This window comes from Protopterus annectens, chromosome 1.part2 (genome assembly GCF_019279795.1).
Source record: "Protopterus annectens isolate FY-2018-M chromosome 1.part2, PAN1.0, whole genome shotgun sequence".
In the NCBI taxonomy this organism is placed as follows: Eukaryota; Metazoa; Chordata; order Ceratodontiformes; family Protopteridae; genus Protopterus; species Protopterus annectens.
Genome location: NC_056727.1, coordinates 888,757,816 through 888,782,720, shown reverse-complemented (window position 1 = coordinate 888,782,720; position 24,905 = coordinate 888,757,816). Strand labels below are relative to the sequence as shown.

At 40.7% G+C, this 24,905-nt stretch overlaps 1 protein-coding gene across 2 annotated transcripts in view; it reads right to left on the bottom strand.

The window, feature by feature from the left end:
• Positions 1-24,905, bottom strand: part of NCDN (neurochondrin) — an 851,702-nt gene that overhangs the window by 409,534 nt on the left and 417,263 nt on the right. For both annotated transcript variants that reach the window (XM_044059491.1, XM_044059482.1), the window contains exon 4: positions 7,949-8,190. In XM_044059491.1, the coding sequence (XP_043915426.1) occupies positions 7,949-8,190 (242 nt within the window). The remainder of the gene's footprint in view (positions 1-7,948; positions 8,191-24,905) is intronic.

The following is a 24,905-nucleotide window of genomic DNA, read 5'->3' as shown; positions in this document are numbered from 1 at the left end:
TGAAAGGGCACATTGTGTCTGCTCCAAACCTAGCTATGGATAAGCAACCTATACCTAAAGATGCAATCTTACCACCAGAAGGAGTTGATTCTGACAAAATTGTGGCAGATAGACAAAATAATAAAAGTGGGAGACAGCAGAGTGTTTGTAGAGAATGATTACTCATTGTAAACCAGGCAGAAGGGGAGTAAATTAATTCCACTGTTCATGGAATGTTGAGACACAGGTGTGAGATTCAAACTGCTGTACCCAGCTCTCTTCAAGGTATTCTTCCCTGAAGGGTCAGAATATATATAATGTTTGATGAAGTACAAGCTAAAGGGGAAATACAAAAATATATCCAATAAAAAGTGAGCTGTGAAACAGAAAGAGATTCTGCTGCTTTTGTTCTTCTGGTAATAAAGATCACAAAAAGACTGTACCTGTGAACTCTTTTCCACTGTTTCAAAGTAAAATGTTGAAGAGAAGGAAGAGAACACAAGGGTTGACTAGAAGAACTGAGAGCACATTGGAAATGAAGCAGCTACAGGATTTGGGAGATGGAGATTAACAGTAATAAAACCAGTAACTTAATGTGGGATAATACAGCATTATACCATGACCCCCCCCAAAACGTGCACGCTGATTGGCCAGCGTGCACATTGTAAATCGAGTTATACTAATGGAAAAAGGTCCGGTCGCCCGGACTTTTTCCATTAGTATAACTCTACTTAAACACTGTTCGCTATGTTAAATGGGTTTAACATAGCGAGACAGCTTTAAAATAAGCAACGGAGATCTTCGTTGCTTATTTTAAAGCTGTCTCGCTATGCTAAACCCATTTAACATAGCGAGACAGGTTTTAAAAAGCAACGGAGAAAGCAAGATCTCCGTTGCTTTTACATTCGCTATGTTAAATGGGTTTAACATAGCGAGACAGTTTTAAAATAAGCAACGGACATCTCTGTTGCTTATTTTAAACTGTCTCGCCATGTTAAACCCATTTAACATAGCTTAAACAAAAAAGCAACGGAGATCTTGCTTTCTCCATTGCTTTTGCCCACAGCTCTCATGTACTGTGCAGGCGCGCAGTACATCAGAACTGCCGCGGATGCCAGACATCTGCGGAAGGGCAGTAAACAGGCATTATACTATGCCATTATTTAAGAAAAGTAATATTTTCTTTTCTTAAATAATGTCATGGTATAATAGCAATAACCCACTTCTGGGTGTGGGTAATGCTGTATTTACCCACGGTTGGCATTGTTTGGTCCCTCGGTTGCTCCGGGACCAAACCATGCCAGCCGTGGGTAAATCCAGCATTACCCACACCCAGGCGTGGGTTATTGCTATAATAACCCACGCCTGGGTGTGGGTAATGCTGGATTTACCCACGGTTGGTGTGGTTTGGTCACGCCCAGACGTGGGCTATTGCTATTATACAATGACATTATTTAAGAAAAAAAAAATTATTTTTCTTAAATAATGGCATTGTATAATGCCTCCTTGCTGCCCTTCCGCAGCTGTCTGGTATTCTGTGGCAGTTCTGATGTACTGTGCATACTTATGCTTACGCAGGACATCGGAGCTGTGGGCAAAAGCAATGGAGAAAGCAAGATCTCCGTTGCTTTTTACAAACTCTCTCACTATGTTAAAGGAGTTTAATATAGCGAGACAGCTTTAAAAAAGCAACGGAGAATCTCCGTTGCTTTTTTTAAAGCTGTCTCGCTATGTTAACCTCATTTAACATAGCGAGACACCTTTAAAAAAAGCAACGGAGATAGGAAGATCTCAGCTACTTTTTTAAAGTTGTCTCGCTATGTTAAACTCCTTTAACATACCGAGACAGTGTCTAAACAGCAACGGAGATCTTGCGTTCTCCATTGCTGTAAAAAAAGTTATACTAATGGAAAAAGTCTGGGCGACTGGACCTTTTTCCGTTACTATAACTCTGATTTACAATGTGCACGCTGACCAATCAGCATGCACGTTTTGGAATATTAATGGGGGGGGGGTGTCGTTGCATAATAATCCAATAATTATATTTATGAACTATGACAGAACAAGAAAATCTGGAAATATTGGTCTTTTTCAGAATATGCACACAGACACACACATATATATATATACATACATATATATATATATATATATATATATATATATATATATATATATATACATATATACATATATACACATACATATTTATTTATGTATATATATATATATATATATATATATATATATATATACACATATAAATATATATATATATATCTCATCATCATCATCCCCTTTTTCCCCATTTACATGGGGTCGGGGTATCGTATTAACTGTCGCCAACTCTCTCGATTCAGTGCCACTCTCCTGCCTTCTTCAACACTCATGCCTGACTGTCGCAGATCTTCTTTCACACAATCCATCCACCTCTTTGCTGGACGCCATCGCTTCCTCTTACCTTCTTCCTGTCTGTCCCAAATCTCCCTCACCAGATTGTTTTCTGCTTTTCTACACATGTGCCCATACCATCATAATCTGTTTTCTTTGATCTTTTCTGCAATTGGAGCTACTTTGGCTTCTGCTCTTATGTCCTCATTTCTTTGCCTGTCCCGCAGTGTGCATCCTACCACCTTTCTCAGGCACTTCATTTCCATCACCTCTAGCTTCTTCAACTGTTCTGCCTTTACTGCCCAGGTTTCTGTACCATACAGTAGTACTGGTCGCACCACTGTCTTGTACACCTTACTTTTCAGCTTCTTTGGCATTCTTCTGTCATATACTACACCTGATACTCTATGCCAGTTGGCTGCAGCCCCTCTGATTCTAGCTTTGACCTCTTCATTCTGACTACCCTTCTCCTCAACCACCCCTCCCAGATACTTGAAGCGGTTTACCTGTTCCACTATCTTCCCATCTAGCTCTATTCTCAGCTTCTTCTGATTTCCCCAATCTGCTGCCATTACCACTGTCTTATCTGTGCTTAGTTTCATCCCATGTGCCTTCAGATTTGCATTCCATTCTCCTATCCTTTGCTGAAGTTCTAGATCAGAGTCTGCTTGTACTGCCACATCGTCTGCATACAGCAGCTTTGTTGCTCTGACCCCTCCAACCTGTTTGCTGATGTAGTCCATTACCAGTATGAACAGCAGTGGGCTCAGAGCTGAACCTTGGTGTACACCCACTCCCACTGGGAACCCCTCAGTGAGGCCAAACACTGTTCGTACTTGAGTCACTGGGTCCTTGTACATAGCCTGTACTAATTCTACCAATGTTTCTGGGGCTTCAAACCACCGCAGTACTGCTCAGATCAGCTTTCTTGGGACCTTGTCATATGCTTTCTCCAAGTCTAGGAAAGCCCAGCTTGACTCTCTCCTCTTCTCTAGTTTCTTCTCAAGTATCTGTCTCAATGCAAACATTGTGTCAATTGTGCTGCATCCTGATCTGAATCCGAACTGTTCATCTCCCATCTTACATTCTACTATTCTGCGTAGAGAAGGTGAGTAGAGACCAGATGACTTAGTGGTTAAGGTCTTTGCCTCCAATGCACAAGGTACAAGGTTCGATCCTGACCTCCGACTAATGCCCGTTTGGAGTTTGCATGTTCTCTCTGTGTCTCCGTGGGGTTTCTCCCATGTTCGAAAAACATGCCGAGTGTTTCCATTTCAAACTCACCAATGAATGGAGCTGTGGGCAGCAGCACAGACTATACATGGTGCCCAATGGGGAGGAAGAGTTGTAAAAAGACCAACCGCTTTGGGCATCTATTGTGGTGCGCAGTATCCTCAAAATAGGAGAACACGGATCACAAACTGTGTGCCGTGGCAGGGCTAGCCACTCAAAGGTGTAAAATATGTCTCTAGGTGATTCGGTCATGTTGACTGTCGCCAAAAAATCAGCATGGGTAGTTACCGGTGATAAGTGGGTTGAGGACCCGGCCTACACTCTGACCCACGCCAGGGACCCATGCTAATGGTGGGAGGGGTATATGTGCCCCTATTGGCCAGTTTGTGCCCACCAAAAAAGCCCAGCAGCCCTGGGTCAATAGGCTACTGGCTGGCCGGTGTCTAGTTTCCCAGCCTGGGTTACCTGGGATAGCTCTGTTGAATGAAAGCTGGACATAAAACCAACCAACCTGCCAAACATGACCTAAGAATTGCTACACTTAATGTAGGTTCACTGACAGGACGCAGCTTAGAAATGGATGACATGATGATACGGAGGAGGCTGGACATCCTATGTATCCAAGAAATGAGATGGAAGGGCAGTGCAACAAAGCCACTTGGCTTGGGATCCAGACTCTACTACTCAGGTGGTGGACAGGCTAGAAATGGTGTAGGAATTGTGGTGAGACAGAGGCTTCAGAAGTCAGTGAGGGATATCATCAGAATTAATGACAGACTCATGGCAATCAGACTCCAGTGTAATGATAGGACAGTATTCATAATCTCAGCCTATGCCCCACAGCAGGGTTGTGATAGTGAGGAAAAGAGTGCATTCAGACAGCAGTTGCAGGACCTACTAGATAAAGCAGGACAACATGAATTGGTGTTGATAATGGGTGACTTAAATGCACATATCGGGACAGACAGAACAGGATATGAGGACTGCCTGGGTCCACATGGGTGGAGCAATAGGAATAAAGAAGGAGAAGCCATTCTAGACTTCTGTCTGGCAAATGGCTTGATAGTAGCCAACACATGGTTCAGAAAGAGAGACAGTCACAAGATCACATACAAGAGTAGCCAACATGCAACTCGGGTAGACTTTCTCCTAGTAAGGAAAAGGCACTGGGGTAGAGTCCATGATTGCAAAGTCATCGCCAGTGAAACAGTCGGTTCACAGCATAAACCAGTAGCTGCCACAATCAGCTGCAAGCAGTGGTCAGAGAAGGATCTAAGGTCAACAGAGACCAGGCTGAAGACCTGGAAGTTGACTGGAGAGAAAGTACAGCAGTTCAAGGAATTACTCAGGGCTCTAGCACCCCAAGAAGGAGGAGGAAATAGGTGGAGTTGAAGAAGAGTGGCAGCGCCTAAAAACAGCATGTGTTAGGACTACAGAAAAGATATGTGGTCGAGCCAGGTATGGAAATAAGGTACATAAGGAAAGCTGGTGGTGGAATGCAGAAGTGCAGGAAGTAATCAAAAGAAAGAAGGAGTGCAGGAAGAAGTGGGAGATTGAAAAGACTGACCAAGCTAAGATGGACTACTGGTTGGCTAACAAAGAAACTAAGAAAGAAGTTGCAATAGCAAAGAACAGGGCATCAGAGGGACTCTATCAGCTTCTGGAAAGTGACTCAGTAAGGGGCACAAAGAAACTATACCAGGTTGCAAGGCAAAGACAGAAAGATAAAGAAGATAGTCGGACACCCTTCATAAGGGATTCCAGCAACAACCTGCTTACCAGCCCACAGGACAACAAAGGCAGATGGAAGGAGTATTTCCAGCAGCTTCTGAATGAAGAAAACCCCACAGAAGCGGTACTGCCCCAGAAACAGCCTACAATGAGAGTAGAAGAGGAGCCCAGCTTACAAGAAGTAAGAGCAGCACTAAGGAAAATGAAGTCAGGGAAAGCAGCAGGCTCAGATGAGGTCACAGCAGATATGATAACGATGCTGGTTGAGCTAGGGGAGAAATGGCTCCTGAGGGTACTAATTGCAGTGTGGAGAGAAAGGTGTATTCCAGATGACTGGAGAATAAGCATACTCGTGCCAGTGTACAAGAACAAAGGGGACATCCACAACTGTGGACAGTACAGAGGCATCAAACTCCAACCACATTGCATGAAAGTTCTGGAGAGGGTGATTGATAAACGGATATATATATATATATATATATATATATATATATATATATATATATATATATATATATATATATATATATATATATATATATGTGTGTGTGTGTGTGTGTATATATGCACATATACACCTTTATCTATATAAGTGTGTGTGTGTGTGTATATATATATATATATATATATATATATATATATATATATATATATATATATATATATATATATATATATATATATATATATATATATATATTTATACATACACACACATACATACACACAGTACACATAAATAGATATATCTCAGTGTGTGTTGAGGTGGGGCATTATGTGCAGGTGACTGGGTTAATGTGTCTAGGACATACCTCTCAACTGTTCAAATTTTGATCATATCGTCTGTTCCTAATAATATTTGTGTTTTTCTGGCAAGTCATGGAGGTCTTAAGTCATTACATAATGACATACATCCACGTTTCAACCTTAATATCATTCAGAAAATGCGTGCTAGTGTGACACCTATTCTTTCTAAGCTTACATGACCAATATTTAAAAATTGACCCTGACTTTGGACCTTTACCCCCAACATTATTTTTGGCTTAGTCCATATTTCTTGTGCTTTGAGGTTGAGAGGTATGGTCCAGGACTGTGATCAAGTGAGGGGGGTGGGTGGGCATATGATGCTGAGAGGATATTTGTGCAAGTCTGGGAATGTCTGTTAGTGTGGTAGTTTGACTGTGTGTGCCGGGGGAATCCCTATGCAAAGGAATGCATGGGTTGGTAAAAAGAGTAATTCAAAGACTTGTAAATTAGCTGATAATAAGGTCTTCCTCATTGTGGTCAAAATGGTCTCTGAATAACTTTTTTGTGATCATATACACTGGACCTACCTGCAGTAGGCAGTTTACATGGCCACAAAAGATTTCTGACTCGCCGCCCAAGCAACATCCAATGTTGAGAAATTATCTGCATTTTAGAAGTCAAATGTAAGTTCATTGATTTATTCATATGTGGACAGACTAAAAGTCCTATCCCTTTAATCTGCCTGCTACCAACCATTAAGGAGTGACCTATGCCTGACCTACAATGTACTCACAAATCCAGCCTTGATAGAGCTGCTACACATCCGCAAGTCAAATGGCACAAGGGTCGCTTGATCTCATGATGTAAACTTAGTCAGCGACTCAAACTAAACATGCTGGAGAAACAGCTGTGTCTCAGAGATTGTCCCTTCTTTGGAACAGGCTTCCTATTCATGTTAAGCAGAGCCCTTCCCTGGCCATCTTCAGATGCAATCTGGATCAATGGATAGGGAATCATAAATTCACACCTGCGGTAGTGCCTATGTCCCTTATGAACCAGGGCAATCTGTAATATACTCAGCGCACAAGCTCAAATCCATGCCATCCTTTTGCACCTAGGGGCCATATATTGGGTAAAATCAGGTTATATTGGTTAGGCTTGTAAGGGCCCTTAAGCTGTTAGCCTAGTAAATCTCCTATGAACCTATTCATTTGTTCAGTTTCCAGTATCCACCTTGTTCTACTCAAGACTGCAGGAAAACAGGAGCTTATTTAAGCAAATCACAGGAGAAAGACAATGGGACAGTTCTTGAAGGGATGCCAGTTCATCAAACAAAGTGCATGTACAAAAACACAACTTATGGCAGTTTGGAAGAGCACCAATTCAAGTATCAACAAGTGCTTGGGATGTGGAAGGAAAACAAAGACCATCCACAAAAACCCATGAGAACAGAATTGGGACTTGCAAATTCAACAAGGAAGACACATCACCAGGAGCGAAGCAGCAATGCTAACTTGCCATTTATTTTTTTAAGTCAAAATGTAAATACTTACCAACCTGTGTGCCTTACATCAGTCCCAGACAGGCAACAAAACCTTGGTGAAACAATTTAACTCGAGCTTCCATTAAACAGCGTCAACACAAAGGAAGGTGCATTTCCTCAGAGACTAACCAAATCACATAAGACTAAGTTTAACATGTTGCAATGTCCATCACCAATTTAATTATTCCACTTTGGAAAGATTGGAAGTTGAATTAACAAATTTCTATGGACACTTATTTATTTATGTTTTTTTTCTTAACGCTCATGACAAAAATACTGAAAGTAAAAAAGAAAGGATTAATAGACACCCTCGTCACAACATACCTCAGGACATCTCTAGGCCATGCTGATTTACTGGAGTCCTCGGACAGTCTGATCTTAGCAATCTGACAGGACAGCTGATTTATTTCAACTTTTCCACTGAAAAGTGATCTTGCATAGTGAACAAGAAATGGCAGAAGGTCACAGATTTCTTGTTTCAAAGATGATGTCTCTTCAGCAAGCCAAGCACTCAAGATTCGAACTGAAGCAAAAATAAAAGGAGAGTGCATCCTTTCCAGGTCCACCTGTTCGACATAAAAAGAAAAATTAAGATGACAAAATTTCATACTTTTACAATACAAAATCTCTCTTGCTAGCCAAGGGTTAGGGAGGGACTTCTTTAATGATGGAAATAACATCACTAAAAGAAGTTTAATGTGCTATTAAGTTCTTCTGGCAAATAACTGTACACATAGCAGTTATATTCTCACCACAGTAGTTGATCTGCTAGGGGGTAGGGGACAACTTCTTTATAGGTAAGTTAATGGTATCTTCCTCTCCAGCAAATCCAAAGTTAACATTTTTTTCTGGGAGCTGTCATGCTGAGGAGTTACATAAGCAATCAGAGATTGTCAGCCTGTCAAGTTCATCTAACCAGTGACCATATTCCTTGCAAACTGAGAAATAATAATAAAGATTTGCTACCTATACTGCTACCAAGTAACATACAATTATATACTTGCCTGAAATAGAGAGAATGGCAGGTTGATATCTGTGGACTGACCATAGAGGTTGCGTTTGTATGTTAACTGATGGATAAAGAATATATTTGCTGTATTTTAAGTGTTATCCTTCTTGATGGGCCAGTGACTGGGCTGAATAACAGCTAAAGCAAAAGGACACAGACAGGACAGCCCAAGGACCAAAGTTCAGAAGGCTGCACCCAGAGGTACACATATACATAACAGATACAGTCGTATTATACCAAATGATCCATTAATAGGTGCCCCTTTAATGGGTTCTATGACTCGGTCCATAATACCCACCAATCAGCATCTTTTTTCCTTGTAGGTTTTGCACTCGGGAAGAAACGCACACCGTTGATCATGCATGTCATGATGTGAGGCTTCACCCATCTAATACTAATAATCACCCATGTCAGCATGTCTGCCCAATTGCTACTAGCATGCACCCTCCACCAAATAAAGGAAGAACAATGAAGATTGTGCTCTTCCCACTACCATCAACAGATGTACAACTAGATATATATATATATATATATATATATATATATATATATATATATATATATATATATCTGACAGACAAAGAAGAACATCTAACAATCAAGGTTAACTGCAAGGACTGAGATGGAAGAAGGGCTTCCCTTGCCCATCAGAGGGTCCTATTTGTAGATCAGATTATATGGTAAGAACTAATAAGAATATATGCAGTACAACTAACATCAGAGACTCACCTTTACATGCCCTATGGTTAGTCTGAATCTCAAGTAGGAAAACCTGCATGGTACAGGAGCTGGAGCTGGAAGACTATACCACGTCACCTTATAAGAAGAGTACTGAGGGATAAACATCCAAATCACCCTAGACCATGGCTACAGAGGCAAACTATCTGGGAATGGAGTACAGTTAGCCCCAGAGGCCATGATAACTAAGCATGCAAAACGCAGACAAAGCAAACACTGGAGGCAGTGACTTTTAAAGAGTATCAGAGCAAATGACATCAAGGGCCAGTGAGCAAAATTTTCAATGGCACAGAGGATGAAACTGCCCTACTCCAAGACGCAAAGGCAACTGCAGAAGTCTTACTTCCCAGAAAATGAAAGTCGAATAACTGGTCTGTGCATCCAAAACATGGTGACCTCAAGGGAGTCCTCATGGGAGTAATGGGCTTCTTCATTCCTCCCATTTCCCATCCCCTTAAAAATGGCAAAGAAAGAACCTCAAAGCACAAAGCCACTTTCTCAGGAGAAGGAAGATAATAAAAGAGTGGATAAGGAAAGTATAGCATTTGCAGTACAAGAGAACTGGGATCCCTACAGAAAGTGGAGCCACTATGAAGGGAGATAACTCTTGGATCAGCTTCCATACCACTGAGCCAAAAGGTTCAGTAATAGACAGGCAACCTAACTGAACATAAATATGAAATCCACTGAAGAATAAGGATTGCTACACAAGGACAAAAAAAAAAAAAAAAAAAAACATTTGAGGATTTTTTTGAATAGCAGGAGTTGAGCCTTAAGCGCACCATCTACCAGGAATCAATGCCAGGTGACTGTCCTGGTATTTGAAATGGAACTAAGCCCCTTCAGAAGATGCCCAGAACATCAAGGACACCAGCAGTAAGACAATCATGGTACTTCACGGTGTCAGTTCCTTCACATGGAAAAGGATTTCTATTTCAACTCAATTAGAAGAAGAAGCTCACGGTCCCTACTCCAGGCATGAACAGCAAAATTACATCAGTTGTCAAAGGGTGTCATCCTCAACCAGACCCAGGAAGGGCTCCAAGAGCTGCCCAATGGCTACAGCAAATCCACATCTCCCCTTGTCCATCAATGGGAGACAAGAGTAAAGTCAAAAGCATCCCTGAATTTTACAGATACACATGGATGAAACCTCCAAATCCTGAAGGGAACAGAGCCCATTAAATGAAAGTTACGTACTTACCATAATGATAGATCCTTTCAGTCACATCCATCTGATACAACATATGGGTCCTCAGAGAGACTTGTCAGATTTTATCCAGCAACATCAGTGCTCCAAGCCTTAAGCCCCTTCAGAACTTTCCCATCTCATAATGCATTTGCCCCCTGATTTACCACAAATCTTGGTTAATGCCTAATTACTAGCTGACAGGAAACAAATTCCTTAAGAGAATTATGAAATTCTTCAGGTCTTGCTGAGAAGGACTGGGGATGGTGGGCAGGTTGTCATATCAGACAGATATGAATGAATGGATGTATTGTGACAGTAAGTACATAACTTTCATATCCTACTCATTCACTCTGCCTGATCTGACATATGGGTCAAAATTCCCAGCTACAAACTTTCCTGTGTGGTCTAATGATGGGAGGCATTTTAGAATGGTAGACACGAAAGAAGCTTGGCCTGTAGATATGCAATCCAACTTATAATGGCTGATGAATGCATGCATGGAAGACCACATACCAACATACATATCATAGGAGGTTCATAGGAAGATACTAGGCTAGTGGCCCTAGGACCCTTCCAAGCCTAGCCAAGAGTTTATCCCCAAAAAGAAACCTCAGTCAGCACCTGTCACCCCTGTCAATGAGGGACACGGGTGGAACCCCTGGGACAAATATGTGGTTTCCCATACACTCATTAAGGTTGCGCGTGAAGAGGGTCAGCAAGGTGTTCTGTTTGACGTGTATGGGAAGTCTATTCCAGAGATGGAGCAGCCTTTGGGAGACAAATCTGTCTCTCTAGCAGGTTTTGTTGATGTCGCACATTAGATTCAGGCTTTCTGAGCAGGTAGTGCTTGAGGAGTTAGACTTATGGATATGGACCATCTCTAGTAAGGAGGGTCCGAGATTGCCTTGTAGGCAAGACACAGATCACCCTTGAGCAATCTGTACGATACTGAGTACAGAGATAGTGATTTGAGCCTGTCTGTATAGGACAGGTGTTGGAGGCCATGGATTCTCTTTATGAGGTATTTCAGTGGCCTTTCCAGTTGGTGCAGATGTTTGGAGAGGTACATCCCAAATGGGGCGTTATACTCAATTATTGGTCTAATAAGGGAGGAGTATAGAGAGTTCATAACCTCCTTTTTTCTGGATTCAATCCCTTTACTTATAAGATGAACCAAGTAAAAGGCTTTTCTGACCACTGCCGCTACATGATGGTTGAATGTGAGGTTATCAACCTGAGTGCCCAGATCTCTCACCACAGGTTGTCTGCTTAGGGGGTTGCTGTTGATGTGGTAATCAATCACTCATTAACTGAAAAAGACCCGGAGTGTGCCTTAGGTTTATCTGGTAAGGGCTTGTTCTGATTAGTATAAATAAATGTGATGTAGTCTGACAATCAACTAGAAAGGAAAAATCTTTGAATACTTTTTGCCTCAGTTTGTCTCTGGCAAAGAAAATGCAGATTTGTGCATCTTTTCAAAAATAGCTTGGTTTAACTGTCTATGAGCAGGGTATACAAAATGTATTCTCCACTGTTAGAGTAATTTAGAAAGAAAAAGGGTAAATTAAGATGTGGGATAAATATGGTTAACTAGCTACCTTACGAATGAAGGAACAATTTGCCCTGAGAAACATTACCTTTATGGAAAATAATGTAATGTAAGAAGATAAAACCTGAAGCTCTGAGATCATCCTTACTGATGTGAAGGCTACTAAAAAAGAGATTTTTGGGAAAGGAATTATAACTGAGCAGTGGAAGCTGGCTCAGACTGGGGCCTAGCTAGAGCTTCCAGAACTAGATTTGAGTCCCAAAGCAGTAATAGGTCTTCAAATAAGAGGCCTGAGTTGAAAAATTCCTTATAGAAAAGCTTTGCTTATTTTATGAGAAGTGATCAAATGATCATCAAGGCCAACACGAAAATTATAGATTGCTGCTAGTTGCACTTGATAGTGGAGTAACCAGATGCAGACTGAAAGGCACAGAATTGGAGAATGTCCAAAACATGCAGAGAAAAGATCTGTGTTTTGGTTATTAGCTCAGATAAAACATTTCTATTTACTTCAAAAATTTTACATGTGGAGTCTTTCTGAGAAATTATAAGAATGCTGACTACTTCCTCAGTGAGATAATAATCTCTGGCCATCTTTGCAAATGAAGAAACCAAGCGGTTAGCTTTAGATTCAGTATATCCTGCTGAGGCTTGCTGGAGGGGTGAGTGACTAGATCTGGAATGGGATCCATAAGTCAAGAGGGCTTCAGTAGAGAACGTTTCAGAAATGTGAACTAGCTTTGTCTGGGTCAAAATGGAGCTATGATGATGATTGTTGTCTTGCACCTTATGGTTTTCTGAATGAACCTGGAAGTTAACGGAAGAGGTAGGTAAACAAAATAGCCCCGAAGACCATTCCTGTTAAACAGCCTCTCTTACAGACTGTCGTGGGATAGGAATCAGGATGAAGAATTTGCTGCACATGATATTCTGGAGGCGGGGGGGGGGGGGGCAAACAGCCTGCAGCAAGGGAACCACAAAGAAGAATCTGACTGGCTACTATTGGATTGAGGGACCACTCATGAGGCATAAGAAGAGACCTACCAAGCCTGGCCGACAGATGATTAGAACTCCTGGGATGTGTGTTGTAACAAGAAAGTGGTTTGAGATCATCACCCATTACCATACCCTCACCGATTCCAAATATAATGAGTACTATCTGGTTCCTCCTTGCTTGTTGCTGTACCAAACTACAGTTTTATTGTCTGTTGAGATGGAGATAATACCCTGGTGAAGTTGACTGTAAAGTTCCTGCAATGCAAGGAGGACCACTCTCAACTCCAGGACATTTACGTGACTAATTCAGACCAGTCTCCCTTCGTAATGCCCCTCCATCCCAGGAAGGATGCATCAATGGTCACCGTAGTTACTGCGGTTAGTGTCACAGACAGTTTACCAGCAGATATTAAAGGTGACTTGGGACATCATCTCAGAAGGGATCTGCAGGATTCTGTGATAATAATGGTCTTGGATAGACAGTGTCAGCACCATGGAGTTTGTAGAAGCCATTTAAAGCTTCTCATGGAAAAACATGCAAACTGAACCATTAAGATAGAGGAGGCCATGAGACCCAGTCCTTTAGGACCACGACTGCAAGAAGGGTAGGGCTGAGAGGACACTGTATTGTTGCTTTCAAAGACTTGACTCTGTTCTGTGGAAGTGAGATTATGTACAGAATGGTATCCAAATCGCCTCCTATGAATGTGATGGTCTGGAAGGGTACCAGAGTTGACTTCTGAAGGTTGACCGATATCCCCAGAGAGGTGCAAAGGTTTAGAAGATAATTCCTGGACTGGTTCAGGTACTCCATCAAGGAGGCAGCTGTCAACCCATCTTCCAGGTATGGAAATGTCCTGAATCTCAAGAGTCGTAAGTGAGCTACTAATGACAGCCATACATTTGGTAAGCACCCTGGGGGTTGTAGTAAGAACAAATGGCAGGACCTTGAGCTGATAATGATGGGCTCTTATCCGGAAGCATAAAAATCTTTTCAGCTCTTTAAGGTAGGCATCCTGGAGATGTACTGAGCACATCCAATTGTTCTTCTTGAGACAGGGTAAAATTGATTGCACCATGACCATTCTTTCGTACAAATCTGTTTAGAAGACTTGGGTCCAAAATTGTCCTAAGGTCCTGAGTTTTCTTGGAAACCAAAAAGAATCCTGAATAAAACCCCAACCCTCTCTGGTCTGGTGGGACTTCTTGAATGGCTCTTTTTTTCTACTAGAGACAGAATCTCTTTTTTGACCTCTTACTTGAGATGCAACATGTTGTAATGGCCTGATGGATTGAGGTGGTGTTAGTGAAAATGTAATGCAATGGCCTCTTGGATATAAGCCCTCTTACTCACTTGTTCTGCATGATGGCCTGGCACACTGGAGGGAAGGGCACCCCATCCCCCAACTGTTTCCAGAGTAGAGTAGAGCAGTCATGCAAATCTTCACGGATACTGCTACCTTTGGTTTGAAAAGGGACTGCAGTATCCTTAGTTCTGTGGATCTCATCTGCCTGTGGGCCGATGTCCATCAAAGGGGCTGCCTCTGGCACATCTGCCCCTGACAAAGCGTGAATTGAACCGTTTGTGCCTAGACTTCCTGCACTAGAGTGATCAAGGTCCTTTTTGGTTCTTGGTACAAGTTCTCTGAAGGGCCTCAAACTTCACTCTGACAGCAGACAGACTCTTGCCATCCTGCTCACACTTCTGCATTTTTTTCTTTCTTTTTACAATGGGGAATCAAAGGGAGATGATTCATCAAAAAGAGCATTCATTAATGACACCTTAAAGTTGTCTGTAAAGTCACACAGGCATGCATGCAGATGCAGACATCTCATCCTAATGCTCAGTCTGGCTGCTTCATCTGGCATGTTATGCATGAGGTTCATGAACAGACTAGTTGTATTCCACACAGTAGAAATGGTTGACTCCAGTTGCTTACTAGTCTCACTTGTCAGGGGATTCTTCAGCGCAGATAAGTTTTGTTGGGCCAGATCTCTCTGGAATCTATTCATATGAGTGTCGTAATTCAAGGCCCTCATCACAAATGTGCCTAAAGCATATGTCCACTTCCCCTGCCTGCCCATCTCTCTTGACTCTATATTAGGGGGTATGAATGGAGTAAGAATCCTCAGAGGACTGTCTTTTTATAGCTGCCACCTGAGTCCACTGCCAAGGATTTAGCCCAAACGTGTCTGTCTTTTGGCAGTACACGTATTCTGTTGGACTTCCAAGGGGCTGCCTCACAGTGGTATGACTCCTGCCATGACCTCTGGGCTGCCAGGTCTTTAAGTTTGTCAGCCAGAGGTACCACCCAGGATGCAGATGATGCCAAGCCGTAATGCTAGATAAGAAATTAATCATCCGGGGGGGGGTCTATGGGCCAATTTTCCCCACTGCTGCATAAGTTTAAAGATATTACTAAATGAGGTGTCCTCTGGAGGGGATACAGGGGAACCTTCTCAATCCTCAAATTTGGAATCTGAGATGGCAGACTCTAAAAGAGACTCTAGATGTTTCCTTTTGCACGTCCTCTTTTTTTGGTGTGTCAGGAGTGTCTTTGCCTGACAGCTCTAAAGATTGAAGTTGCTGTGGAGAAGTAGGATCAAGACTTATGGTTTGGCTCTGACCACTGAGCACTTAAAGAGCAAGTCAAGACAAGACAAGAATGGTGTCTCTGGGTAGAGCCACATCCTGTAGGCCCTGCATGAAAGTTCTAGCAGTTGAACCAGTTATCCTCCCCAACACTTGGAAGGCCAATCCAGACTCATAATGATTCAAAGATCTCACTCAAGTCAACAGATCCAACCCTCCCTTCTCGAGTGCAACGACAGTCTGCAGGAGGAAGCTATGAACTCAGTACATTGGATGACTATGATGAGGGGAATGGAGCCAAAGGCCAATAACCCTGACAAGGGCAGGGGAGCTGAGCCCAAAAGATCTATGTCTGGCATCAAGATCACCAGCTCGATCCCTCAGTTCCAGGACTGCATCAGCTCTGAGAAGACTACAGTTGAAAGAATCAGACCAGGAAACCTTAATGCCACAGCTATAAGAGAAGTCTGCACCTAGGACACAAATCCAGGAACAAAGAAGGGATCCAATGACACCAGAGTCAAAGCATAGACTGGTGAAGGAATTCAGATTGAGCTGAAGTGTGTGGATCCAAGGGGTCAGAATGACTCCCATCTCCATAAGAGTCCTCAGAAACCTCTGCATCAATCCTGAAGGATTTAGTTTACAGTATTGATAAGTGTGTGTGTGTGTGTGTGTGTGTGTGTGTGTGTGTGTGTGTGTGTGTGTGTGTGTGTGTGTGTGTGTGTGTGAGTGTGTGTGTGAGTGTGTGTGTGTGTGTGGGGGGTGATGATCTGGGATTGTCTCCAAAGGCATAGGGACCAGAAGTGGAATGTATATTGATGTTCAGGCCAACAAATCCTCAAAGCCTCTGCTGTGTAAGAGCTGAGTCAGGAGACACTGGATCCATCTGTCTCTTCATGGAATCAGAGTCTCGGTGTTTGTGAAACTTGTCTGAGTGTTTCCTGGACTTTGATGTCTCCAGATGTGGAGGTAGAAACCTTTTAAGATCAATTTATTTCTCTTATCTGACACAGCATGAAGCCCAAACCCTTTACAATTTCATAGTCCACCATAAGATGGAAGACACCCAGGCAGTCAAACTGATTATGAAACTCTTGTGGTGGGATACTGTGCCCAGACAAGGACACTTCTTGAAACTAGTTTGTAAATCCATAAAAATGATGGGTTAATCTAACCAGTGAATCCAGCAAAGTAGTACAATACACAGATGCACTACAACCCTTAGAGGAATAAGCTAAACCTATACACACACATATATATATATATATATATATATATATATATATTTGAAAAAATATGAACTGCAAATGGTCGACAGCATAAGATCGAAGCTTTGAAAGTTTGAACATTCTGAATGGAGATCGCTGCACAGCGCAGAAATGGAAATTTACAATGTTCCTCACTGTAGTGTGATCTTGGAGTCGGTATATTTATTTAGTAGGGGGTGTGGGGCTTGCCTCCCTGCAAAAATGTAAAAAAAAAAAAAAATTGTTTTTATTTTTTTTATTACAATTTCAAAGTTTATACATATTCACCTCTGCATGTTTTTTGAGCTTGTAGCCCATTCATATGTGGACAATATTCTTCACTGTCCACTGGAATCGCTGAATGATTGAAAAGTATATTCCCTGCATGCAGAAAAAAACAAGATTTCAGAAGTTATGTATGTCTGATTACCCGAACTACCATATGGTTCCGATTAGTTTGGATAATCGACTCTCTACTGTAGCACAAATGAAAATATTTATGGAAAATCTAATTATGCTAAAGTTAGAGGAAAATGAGGCTCAATAATAATAATAGCTAAGATAGGAAGAGATGAGATAAATATGGTGATGTATAATCAACTGGCAGGGAAGTCTCCCAGAACAGATGGTATTCCTGTGAAGTTTAAAAGTTAGGAGGGAGGTAAGCGATAGAGATAAGGGTGATTTTTGTTTAATAGTATTTTAAGTGGAAGGGAAGCACTAGCACCTTGGAAGAAAGCTGTGGTGGCTATATTACCCAAACGAGATAAAGACCTGTCATTCCCAGCTTCATAATAGTCCTATTTCAATTTTTCCTTTGTTATTTCCCTTATATTTTGGGGCCATTTGCAGAGAAAATAAGCAACGGACTCAGAAATTTGAGGATATAATTTGAATGGTAATCAAGAAAAGATGACTATTTGCAGAGGATATTATTTTGAACTCGATAAATCCAGAAAAAGGATATTTTATTGTTGTAGAACATTTTGAGACAGTTTAAAGACTCTCCTGGATATAAAATTAATGAAGATAAAACAAAGGCTATAGCCGAAATGATGTACCCACAGAAGAATTGGTTCAGCAATACCCATCTTTATGAGGAAATAACAAGATGAAGTGGTGAAAATCTGAAAGGGTGCCACCCCAGCTAGATAGAATTCTGTAGATAATTCTATGTCATTGTGAATATTAATATAATCCACAGGCTGTTTTGCAAATGTAAGAAAACTAAATGCAAGAAAAACTGTGTTCTATGTTCTGAACTTCAAAAATGTAACCACAGTACACCCTGCTGGAAGAAAACTGATAAAGTAAAGCATTTTACAATTGTCTGATCTCAAAGCTCAGAGACAGTATGTCTGGACTAAGGAATTACTTGTAGTGTTTTGAGACCACAGCTAATTGTTAGATTTTACACGTATAATGTGTTTTATTGCTGTGGCTTCCTGACCAGGTGCAAGCTTACTAAAAATGTAAATTTAGAGTTTCTGGTAGCCTGGGGACCAGGGAAGTGTCAAAAATGATGTAATCTAAAATGAGTCAGCAGTGATGTATTATCAATTTAAGAGATCTCATACAGAAAGAGATAGCATTTTGCATTTGTCTTCAGAACTGACAACATCACCAGCACTTGCTTGCTCTTTATGTAAGCAGGATCTTAGACTTTAGTATTTCTCTTAGAAATAGATAAAAAAATAGTAAGATTAGACTAGCTGTTTTCTATATTTATGTCAGACTGTTCTACAGTATTGTTTTAAAATTCCTGTGTCTGGACTCTTGACTAGCACTGTGTTAAATTGAGAAGATTTGTCTTGTGTTTTTATTAATTATTATTAAATATTTTTAAACCTTTCAACTGTGGCTGTTTTGTGTAGAAATAATGTAAGCTCTAGAGTACTTGCATGTATTTTGTGATAATGTCCAAGCCACTCCAATAGTCTTGCTCCTCAGTCACACTTACTATTTGGATAATAATATTGCACAGTAAAATTGGACACCCTTTGGTAAGGGCCCTATTAGTAGCTGATATTAGTGGTTGGTAGCAGTCGCTGCTACCTTATAGCCTGGCAGAAAGGGGACACAGCTGGAGAACCTGTGCCAGACTTCCCCAGGAGTGTCTGTGTGTTTGTATATAAATCAAATCTTAAAGTGTGTGTGTGTGTCAGCTACTTGGGCAGGAACACAAAGCACTGGTTGGACAGAGAGGGTACTGGAGGTTTTGGCTTGACCACTAGGCTGAGATCTGGACCCTATAGCTGTTCCAGTGGGGAGTCTTACTGGGGATCTGGACAGAAAGGGAGAAACCAGCCCCAGACTGACTGTGATCTCTGTGTGCTCTTAAGGGAAATTGTACTTGACTGTGTGTGTGTGTACTTGTTTTCCTTCCAAATGTGCATGCCTCTCACTGGTGCTAGTGGTGAGGACTGAGGCTCCTTGATTACCGGGCCAGTCCACAGGCATCACAGAAGTATTTAGGATTATGGATTAAAAAAGGATTTTGTTATGGCAGCTAGATATGTGAGAACAGACTAAACAAAATATAATATAAAAACAGAGAAACGGGAAGCTACTGTTTATGGATAAGGATATGCCCTTTAATTTTTATATATAAGTCAGACATGTTTTTATCAACCAGATGAAAAGTTTTGGACAATAGTAAACAGGAGAATGAATTTATCTGAGTAGAAGAAAAGGGCAAGAGTTTAGTGGGATAAGCTGATCCTCCCAATAGAACAACATGGTTTAGGAATACCTGATTTGAAGGGATATTTTACAGCTATACAGTTCAGGCTCATATCAAGCAGAAGGTTATAATTCAAAGTAGAAAGGGATGATGACGAAATGGGGGGGGTCAAGAAAGTAGGAGAGAGTAGGACTTTGGATGCAGATCCTTGAGGAACCTAACAACTGTACAGAAGATTATGTTCATTAAGTTGAAGAAAGTATTCTAAGGACTAAGCCAACATGAGCATGGAAAAAGGAAATTTTGCTAATAGGGTTGACTAATAAATAAAATGCAAAACTAGGTGGTTAAAAGCAGTAAAATATAATTTTAATATCAGGTAAGAGCTTTCACATCAAACAATGCTTCCTCAGACCATTACAAAACACTCATCACATCTCTCTCTCTCTATATATATATATATATATATATATATGTATGTATGTATATGAAACAGTTCATCAATTAAACAATCAATTAGAGCAATCAAGATCTTAAAGTCAACTCACTGTTTCATATATATTTTAGCCACCTCATTTTGAATTTTATTTATTATTTACCTATTGCTGTGCTATTGAGGTCCACAGTGGCATCGGTGTTTATTAGAATAGGGATGACTGCAAGTAGGGTACAGCAAATAGGCAAGTGGGGACTGGAATTTACTGGAGAAAACTAGCAAAGGGACCAAGGTATGGGAGTAAATAACCAGAAAGGGAAAAGGATGACGTCTGGACTGCAAGTCAGAGGCTGCTATCCCTACCAGGGACCGATATCAGAGTATAGGCAAAGAGAAAGGGATAAGGAAGTTCTAACTAAAAGACTTGCTCTGGTAGAGTTTTTAGTTGAATTTAGAACAGAAGCTGACATTAACGTGAATAATTAGTAGAGCATATAAAATATTGCATGATAACTGTAAGAATATTGCATGATAACTGTAAGAACAGAATCAATCAGAGGAGGTTAAAAAAGATTTAGAAGACAAACTGGAAAAGTGATTTACAAGGCAACGAGTGGACATGTATGGCTCTTAAGTATGCAACAAAGTCCATAAGGTTTAGGATTTTTGCATAGGTATTTTAGTAACTTCAAGCACACAAAGATTTTTTTTCCTCTGGTAGATAGCAAATGGTGGAGGTATGATGGGAAAGAGAGGTAACTGAGAACATGTTTTAGGGACTGTAATGAGCTGGTAGATTTAAAAAAAAAATCCCTACACAGCACTCTGGCAGAAATAGTGGGGGTGCAAATGGTTGTAACTAGGGAAATTAATATTATGAGCTGGGACACAGGATCTTTGCCTAGAGATAGTAATGCTTTATTTAATTTAATTCTACTGGCTGCCAAAAAAGCAATTACTAGAAATGGAAATCTAAATGTAAAACAATGGTATTTGAAGTATTGAATGTTGTAAAACAGATAAAATAACTGAAATGGGGTCTTTATAAAAAGAGGGAACAAAGCACATATAAACAAACGGAATCTGTTGGAACAACACATGCAAAATATTGTTCAAGAGGATGAGTGAGATTTAAGGGATGGCAGGAATGGAGCAATTTATGTAATACTGAATTACTTGAGAGTTGTCATAAAGAAAGAAAACATATGTAATGCATGATGTATGTAATGAAAAAAAATGTTAATACGGTTTGTGTTCTTTTCTGTTAATGTATGTGTGCCTGCATCTTAAGTGATAATCTAATAAAGGTGTTTAAAATACAACAGAAGGGACAGCCAATGAGCAGGAGGCCAGAGGGACCTCACAATTAGACATGGCTATCCCAATGTGTTGCAACAGAGAAAAACAGGGAACATCTCACATGAGAAGCCACCTCTCTCAAATCCTAGGCAAGACAAAGCAAGGCAACCTGATTCTGATGCAATTACAAAGAATGCAAAGGAGATATCCTCCATCTAAACTTCAGCCACAGGGAACTCAAATGGCCAACCCCACCAACATGGGAGAAATCTAAGCACAAACTGAGAGAACTGAGAATCATCATTAAGAACTACTTTGATGCAGGAGGGCAAGTATCCCAATAGCCTTGTCTGCTAAGCACCACCATAAGGAGAGAAGAACAGGCCCTAAGACCGGAGGAAGGAGCTTAAACACCAGACTCAAAAGCCATTCCACAATTTGAAGGGAGAGATCACACACTAGCTTCTGTCAGTCACTGAGACATCCATGCAGGAAGAATAGAAGGAAAGATCCAGCAGGAGAGGGAAAAAGGTTGGTTAAAGAAACCATCAATTTGTCAAATTCTGAATGTGTATCTCTAACAGGAGCAAACCAGGAGGATGTTCATGGTCAACCCAACCAAGCCAGAACACCAGGTAAGTTGCCAGAATGTCTGCAGTGAGATAACAGCTCTTCTGTATGCTTTGTTTTAATTTTAAACTCATACAAACTATCTAAAAAATCCTTTTCCACCATCATAAGATTTTAAGGATAAATATTGCATTAGTACAATTAATGCCCTAATTAAATAATTACCTTAATGAAACACATTAAAGATAATCTCAAATAAACCCCCCAGTTAAACCGCAAACTACTGACTAGCATGCTACTTCACTTCCCTCTATCTTACATAGCACAAAGTCATGGCTACCTAAGTGCAGTGCAGTAATCAATAAAGTACAGTTGTATAACTTAAGTTACCAGAACAGTAAATGTTCAACTAGATCACTGATGCAGTAGCGTAAAGCTATATGACACTTAGCCTGCCAAAGATACTGGACGTCCAGCCAGTATAATACTATAGCTTCCTCATTCAGCATAAGTCAGCTACAACACACGAGCATGCTGATATAAACAGGATGGACTGGTGCCAAATTTCAGAGCTTTCTCTGAAAGGAGGAGTGGAGTTAAGGCCTAATTCCCTAGAAAGGTACAAACAGATAGCCAAAAGTCATGTCATGTCAGGCCAGGGGAACAAAAAAAATAAAATAGGGGGAGACAGGAAGAAGCTTGTACTGCAACAGTGATGTATTTAAACATCTACTGCTATGGTCAGTTAACTTTCACAACTGTACTGTACTCATCATACTGTTGTAGTAGCATAAAGATGTATGGGAGAACGGCCAAAACTTAGGAAATTAGGGTGAATGAAACAGGACCAGATTCCTGAAGACCATGGAGTGAAGATCAAGCAAATCCTGTTCTGGCACTGGAAGAAAAGTCAATTTTACAGGGCTTAGTGAAAGTATATACAGATTACCAGGTAGTTGTGTACAGAGTAATTCAGGTGGAGTGAGTCTTCACCTTCGGGGGAATCTTTTTATTTGATGAGTATAACAGAAAACAGCATGAGACAACCATCTCTGGAAATAGTTTACTTGGAAATTGTCTTTTTTTATTGTTTGTTTTCAAAGGAAATAGTCTGACATTATGATATCTTTTTTGTTGTCCACAAAGTATTTCAGTTGCTTATGAACATCCAAGATGCAAATTCTCTCACATCTGTTCCTAAGTTCATGGAAGAACACAGGGAGGTGAATAGACTGATATGAGGTAAATTCAGAAACAACTTTATGCATGAAGGCAGGGCATCTTGAAGTCTCATTCTGTCTTTATAGAAAATCAAAAAGGGCTTGCAACTCAGATACTCATCTAGCCAAAGTCAGAACAATAAGTAAAACTGCCTTACAAACACAAAACTTCATGATGAACTAACTTCAGGTTAAAATGGAGAGAGAGTCCACTTTTCTATTACAAAATTAAGATTCCAGGATGGAGTCACCTGTTTCCTTGGTGAGAAAACCCCTTTTGAGAACTGTTTGACCTGGAAAAAGGAAATAAATTGTGTTTAAAGGTAGAGAAGCAGAAATGGCTGAAAGATGCTCTTTGATAGAAGGGGAAGACAGGTCTGATTTCAACAATTCACATAGGTACTGGAGAACCACCAGAATCCCCATTTGGGTAGGACTCTGCTCCCTACTGCAGTACCAACCAGAACATCTCTTTCATCTGGCTAAATGCAATTACCTAGTAGCAGGTTTTCTAGTGTCCTTTAACGCTTGTTGCACGTCCTCTGAAAAGAGGTGCCTAAATAGGATCAAGACGCCATTATCAATATGGTCAGACATGGGTTCAGAATGGTGGAGTGGATGAGAGATCCCTTGTACTATTTGAGTAGAAACACCCAGTGAAGAAACTTGTTTTAATTGCCCCTAGCTAAGTGGATGAGAAGGGAGAAATGGAAGTTATATACTTACAATAAGGCTAAATCTTTTCACCTCAGTCTATCAATGCAATCGATGGGCACAGAGTCGCTTATCAGATCTTATCCTGTCCAGCGAGTGCTCCAAGTCACGAAGCTCTTTAAATTCCCCTTGGTACTAACTTTCCTCAGATCAATTTTTTTGACCAATGACAGAAGATCATTACTCACAAAGGAAAGCAGCTGAGACAGGCAGAAGAACTTCTGGACATCTGCTAGGTCCTACGGAGAATGAGAATTTGGATGGGAAATGGAAGGAGGGATGTTACATTGGACAGACTTTTATGAAAGAACCTAGCTTCAGGCCAAGTACATAACTTGTGTATCCCATTCATCCTGTCCATTCGATCCAAATGATGGATCAGATTCCCAATCTACCCATGGCCCTGGGTTTCATCACGATGGGATACCTTTTAGGATTCCTGCTATGAAGGCAGCCCTCGATCTGGAGAATATGTACAACTTACAGTGTTTGGCAAAGGTGTGCAACATTGACCAATCTGCTGCAGCACAAATTTCATCCACGGAGAAAATCCTAAAAAATCTGCTGAAGTAGCGAGTGACCTTGTAGAATTAGCCTTTGGTTTCGCTGGCAAAGATATCTGTAGGTCAGGTTCATTGGTGACAGAAGTTTTTAGAAAAGATTATTTTATTATTTTATACTTACATGCATCAAATTTCTATCCCAAGTATTGAAAAAGGAATGTGTAAAAGATCAAATAACCAGAATTTCCAAATTAACCAGTAGTAGTTCATGGTTTGAAAATTTGACTGGAGGAATTAAAATGCATGTTGAAGGAAAGGGGTTATGAGATGGACATGATTAATTTGACTGCTAATGAAGAAAAACAGGAAAGATGCTCTATTTATCGAATGTGGGGACAAAACTGTTAACACAGATACAAATAAAGCGATGTACATTGCATTTAGTGTCGACAGTAGAATAAAAAAGAATACAGCAAAAACAATTGGAAAGTTATTACTGGAAACATGGAACTGGAACAAATATTTGGCA